This window comes from Nestor notabilis, unplaced genomic scaffold (assembly GCF_000696875.1).
Source record: "Nestor notabilis isolate BGI_N333 unplaced genomic scaffold, ASM69687v1 scaffold16834, whole genome shotgun sequence".
Classification (NCBI taxonomy): domain Eukaryota; kingdom Metazoa; phylum Chordata; class Aves; order Psittaciformes; family Psittacidae; genus Nestor; species Nestor notabilis.
The window spans coordinates 80,251-86,010 of NW_009926215.1; the positions used below are offsets into that span (position 1 = coordinate 80,251).

The window sequence follows — 5,760 nt, forward strand, 5'->3', positions numbered from 1 at the left end:
CCCTGTGGGGCCGCAGCCGTCTGACCGCATACTGTCCTGGGTTCGCGAGCAAGGGGGCTGTGCAAAACCAGGGTAAATGCCCAGTGGGCAGCTGGCTCCGCCATGGCCCGTCCCCAGGGCACAGCTTAGGGCTGAGACTGAGCGCTCAGCCTCAGGCTGGCAATCAGCTCAGAGGATTTATTCACTTGTTTTCCTTAAGCCACCTTATTTATTTTTTGCTCTTGGCTCCCTAGCTCTGGTCTCAGCTGGAATCCCTGGGATTTGGAGGCAGTTTTGCAGGGTATAGCAAGCTTAAGCTTTGACAGGAATGGCACACAGGTTCCCCAGTCCACCTCCTCCCAGCCAGGAGACCTACCGATGGGGGACAGCTCAGCCACGCTGCCGATGTAGGGACCCTCCAGGAAGCGTGGCTCGCACTGTCGTTGATGTCCTGCACCTTGATGATGAACTCCGACTCAGGCTCCAGCAGCTGGTCTGTCTGCCGGTCGCGGGCCTGAGCTCGCAGTGTGTAGAAGGTTTTCTGCTCCCGGTCCAGGCGCTCGGTGGCGTGGATATCACCTGTGATCTCATCAATGAGGAAGATAGTCCCTGCGCCCTCCCCGGAGATAGTGTACTTGATGGAGCCGTCCCCCTCATCCGAGTCTGAGACTCCGACTCAGGCTCCAGCAGCTGGTCTGTCTGCCGGTCGCGGGCCTGAGCTCGCAGTGTGTAGAAGGTTTTCTGCTCCCGGTCCAGGCGCTCGGTGGCGTGGATATCACCTGTGATCTCATCAATGAGGAAGATAGTCCCTGCGCCCTCCCCGGAGATAGTGTACTTGATGGAGCCGTCCCCCTCATCCGAGTCTGAGTGGATCTGCCGGGGAAAGAGGGAGAAAGGTGGGAGCAGGCTGGAGCAATGCTTGTGCCCCTGTAGCTAAGACTGCATAGTGTGGGGTCCATGGTCCTTGTGTCATGTCTGTCACCAGGGAGAGGCACAGGGCACCATCAAATGTTGCCTGTGCATGGATAAAGGCTCAATATACTGGAACTTCAGTCCTGCCTATGCCACCCATACACCTGGCAGATCACAGATCCTGCCAGTACCCACGCAGACCACAAACCGAGGCACAAACCCACAACTGTGAGGTTAGGAGATAACAGAAAAGGGAAGGACAACTCAACAGCACCCCAAAAAAAGAAGCTTCCCTGTGGCCAAGGACTCCAGACCCCAGTGTGGGATCACCCCTCCCAAGCTGCACAAAGCAGACCAGGTGTAGAGGCAGCTCTCCACCAGCATCTGTCCCCAGCTGCCCGCTCTGCCCCCCCAGTGCCACCCTCTGCTTTCAGGGCAGTTGATGCTCACATACATCTGTACTGGGTTTATGTGGCAAGGCAACAGGGGAGTCAACCCATTACAACATCACACCCACAGCCCCCACCGAAGCAAAGCCTGCAGGAGAATGTGGTAAATCAGGCCCATGTTCAGGATGAAAAACAGACCCTGTGGAAGGTGCTTTTGTAGCCAATCTCCATTTTCTGATTAAGACAGTGTTTGAAATTAGGAAAAGAAAGGGTACACAGCAGCTCCTCATGGACCAGAAGCTGAGTGAAATCCAGGTCAGATGTCCAGAGATAATTTTATTGGCAGCATTAAACTGAGTTATGAGGTTTTTACAATCCAGCCACTTATGAGAAATCTATTAACAGTAACTGGACAGGCAGAATGCATCTTGACAGAGAGCAGCGTGGGCATTAATTGGGACAATCCATAACAGGACAGGACCCTGGAAAGGTTTCATCAGCTGCTTTCATTTGCTTCCTACAATTTCTGCTTAAAATCAGCGGTCATGTATGTCTGTGTGTGTCCCAAAAAAGCTGTCCATTAATCGGCTAATGAAATATGAAAATGTTTATGGGCCATTCAATCTTCGAAACTGCAGTTCTATAATCCACCTTTCAGACATACCTCTCTACCAGCAAGAATTTATACCAGAGCTGGCTCTTTTTTACGATGCCTTCATTATATTTGTCTTGTTAGATACAGTTTATATATTTATTTCATGAGAGGCCCACACGTTAGACAATTCACCGCATTTTGCACAACATTCACATATGCTGCCCATGTTGAAACATCTCCTAAGGCTTGCCTCGAAAGGAGACCTTCACTCGGGTAGCACACGGGGCTCAGCTCAGCCCTCCCCACTGGCTGCTGGAGAGCCTGCTGCCTGCCCGCTTTGTCATCCTCTCCTTAGTGTTCACTACTCTGCTAGGGATCAGCACAAAAACACACACCTGGTCTGTAGAGTGCAGGTAACAGAAACCTGCATTTTCCTGTTGAACACCAGGCTCATGATTAACAATTAGGCCAGAGATAAACCACCCAGCACCTCTTCCTAGAACTACACTGAGCTCCCAGCACACCCTCTTTACATGTTCACTCATCACTAACTGCTTGGAGCAGACACCAGCATCCCTGCAAACTGGAACACTAGGAAGAAAAATGGATCCTGGGCTCAAGGGGCTGTAGAGATTGATTTACAAGGGAAGATTAAAAGAGCTAAATCTGTGCTGCTTGGCTGAACAACAACTAATGGGGGAGGGCTGGATAACAGACTACAGACATCTGAGGGGAGATGCCACAGGCCCAGACCACATCCCGGGGATGCTCTCACTGTTACAGCAGGCGGGTAAGGGAGCACCATGCTCCCATGCAGGCCTGGAGAACCCTGTTGCACTGGCCACAGCAGGCGGGCAGCACCAGGCAGCCCTGGCACAGCACAGACCCTCTGCACCTTCCGCCAGCTCTCCCTGGCCCACTGTGCCCCAGGAATGGAGGGAATTTCCTGCCTGCAGCTCAGCTCCTCTGGCCAAGGACAAGTGTCTGAAGCAGCCAGGGCTGTCCAGAAGGTGGACAAAAGGCTGATCTATTCAATTTGTTAAATAGGAAAATAGCTTCCTTGTCCTAGAAGGCTACAAGGAGGAATTTTACAAAGCCATTAATTACATACTAATAATTAAAAGTGAACAGAGGTGCACACTCCTTATTAAAAACAATTAAACAGAAAGCACAGATACACAAATCAAAAATTACTCTGGGGCTGGAAGAGAAAGAAAATCAAATAAAAACTAGCCCGAAACAAAGGCACACTGTTTGCTCCAACTCCTAAAGCCTGAGTTCATCAATTTTCTTTAAATATTAGCAACTTAATTAAATCTGCTTTTTTCCTTTTAATCCTCTCCTCTATCTAAAATAGATCTGTCCACATGCAGAAGTTTGTAACTAGTGCTGACCCCATAATTCTATTTAAAAAACCCAAAGAAATCCACATCAAACTGACAGCAGCCTCAGGGGAAATTACAGTTCAGAAGGATTAGCTGCAGAACCCAGATTTTACAGAAATGGTATTGGCCCTTTGAAAAGCACATGGAAGTGTGCAGGAGATGTCGATGGAGGGCGAGCCCCAGCCACACCACAGGGAGACCTGGGTCCCTGGTGCAGGAAGGCTCCCGGGCCCACCGGCTGTGCCAGCTCCAGGCAGCCACCCCACCTTCTCCAGAGGAAAGCCTGACCCAGGAGCTGCCCTCAGGAGCAACTCACAGGGAGTGGCTTTCAGTGAAGGCTGGCTGTTTATACTGAGCAGGGTGGGTGATGCAGTGAATGGTGTGGAAAGGGGCTGTAAAACAGGTTAGTTGTAGGTGCCTGGGTTCATTTTGGAGACAAGGTGGTTGCTAGGCTACCTCTGGAGTTTGACAGGGCCTGATGCTTCCAGTCGCTTCCCAGGGGAGCTGTGAATTAGCTGTAACTGCATCGAGTGTGGTGGCAGAGGAGTGCAGCTCTCAAGCATCTGCTGAAATGGACACAAATCACCACTGAAATCCCAGCTGGCCCCTAGCCAAAAAGCCCATTTTCAAGCCTCCTCCAGATTCATGACCAGACAGCCGAGGCCATCAGACAGCCCTATCGCATGAGTTCTTGGGCATTTTCCTTTAGGGAGAGCCCATGCTCCTCCCAGGGCAGCTCTAGCTGGCTTGCACCATGCTCCTCCGGTCCCAGCAGCCAGCACTGCCTTCATCAGTGTACAGATAACATCCTCCCAACATGTGGGAGCCACAGGACAGCTTCTCCACAGTTCCCAGGAAAGGACAAAGCTCTCGAACCCTGAGGCAAAACACTCCTTCAGCCTCAGAACACTGGGAGCAGAGGTCTGTGGCCAACCTTCCCTCGGCCCAGGCCACACACCAGCAAAGCTGCGAGTTCACACCCAGTCCTGCCCCGGAGGCACTGCCACCTGCCAGCAGCCCCACGTTTGCCAGCACTCCTCTCTGCAGGACACACGAGCAATGGCAAGAGCCAGGACAGCACCAACAGTGACCCACGTGCAGAGAAGGGAGACAGCTGGTGTGAGATCAGGGCTTCTCCAGCACAGGGAAGACCAGTGTGCTCCAACGACCGCACCACATCTTCTCACGGCAGAGCAGGATGCACTGGCTACCACAAGCCCAAAACCTCCCAGTACCTCTCCCTGGATGTTTGTTGATGCAAACGCCCGTGCAAAGCTCAGCAAGGACATGGTCCTGGGAGCAGCAGAGTAACACAGCGCAGCTCCCGGCCAGCACCTAGCAGCATCCATTGCACAGGCCTGATGGGCAGAGCTACTGCAAGACCTAAGAAAGTTCTATCAAGTGCTGACCCTCTGGGTCCCTCCAAGCCCTGCACCCCCACACCAAACACCTTCTACATCACACTGTGGAGGCCACCCAGAGATACATAAATCCTCCAACAATCTTGCTTTGGCCACAGATAAGAGCAGGATCCTGCTCTAGCCACAACTAGAGCATGACATCTCCTCTGCCAGCCCCAGCCTGCAGAGAGAACTAGTGAGGAATCAGCTGCTGTAGACTGCAGGTCCAACATGGCATAGTCCTTCCAGGACCAGGAGGGAGCCACAGGGAAGGGCCACCCAACAAAACCCAGCAGCACATTATCCACATGCTGAAAGGGCTACTAGGGCAACTGCTGGAGCAGGAAAGCTGTTGGCGCTACAACAGCACTTTGGCTCCCAAGACATGGCAAGGACTAGCGTGAGCACATGAGCAGATGCCAGCCCAGCCTGGTCTGAACATCTGCTCCAGCCCAGCAGGACTTCACAGAGATGTGGCTGAGCCTTCCCCACTGCACCCCCACAACACCCAGAGCTGCACCCCTTTCTTGCACCCATCCCAAACACCACGGGAACCCAGCACATGACTGGAAGAACATAGATGTGAACTTTGGTGTGCTCCTGCCCTGAAGTCTCTGGGAGCACATCAGCCTCACCACCCCAGAAAGAACCAGGCTCCTGCCATCCCAGTCCAGAGAGCACTTCTCCAACCAGGCCCCCACAAGCAACCTTTATGCAGGCCCTCTCTCTCCGCCAGGCTCAAGTATGCTGTTGGCACACCCTGCGCTGTCGCTGGCTTGGTCAGCCCCATGGAGACATCGGGTTACCTTACCTTCCCCACATAGAGTGGCTCCGTGCCCGTGTACTCCTCCACCACGAAGAACTGATTCCAGACCCAGCCACGCTTCACTCGCCCGCTGGCCAGCAGCGTGGGGTCCGCTGGCTGCCCGAGGCCAGGGCCCTCCACCGAAGTGTGCATGGCCCAGGCCCCCAGCTCCTGAATGGCACAGAACAGCAGCAGCATGGTCCACAAGAAGCCCTGCAGACCCATCGCCATTGCACTCTAGGATGCTGCGTAAGCAGTAGCTTTTGGACAAGCAACTGGCATCCTTTAGGGAAGA

The 5,760-nt window shown here is 53.2% G+C and overlaps 1 protein-coding gene across 1 annotated transcript in view; it reads right to left on the reverse strand.

The window, feature by feature from the left end:
• Window positions 1-5,696, reverse strand: part of CDH22 (cadherin 22, type 2) — a 51,753-nt gene extending 46,057 nt beyond the window's left edge. The window contains 4 exon segments of the mRNA XM_010013435.1: window positions 356-413; window positions 416-558; window positions 759-852; window positions 5,472-5,696. Of these exon segments, the coding sequence (XP_010011737.1) occupies window positions 356-413; window positions 416-558; window positions 759-852; window positions 5,472-5,696 (520 nt within the window).
• Window positions 5,697-5,760: the final 64 nt, after the last annotated feature.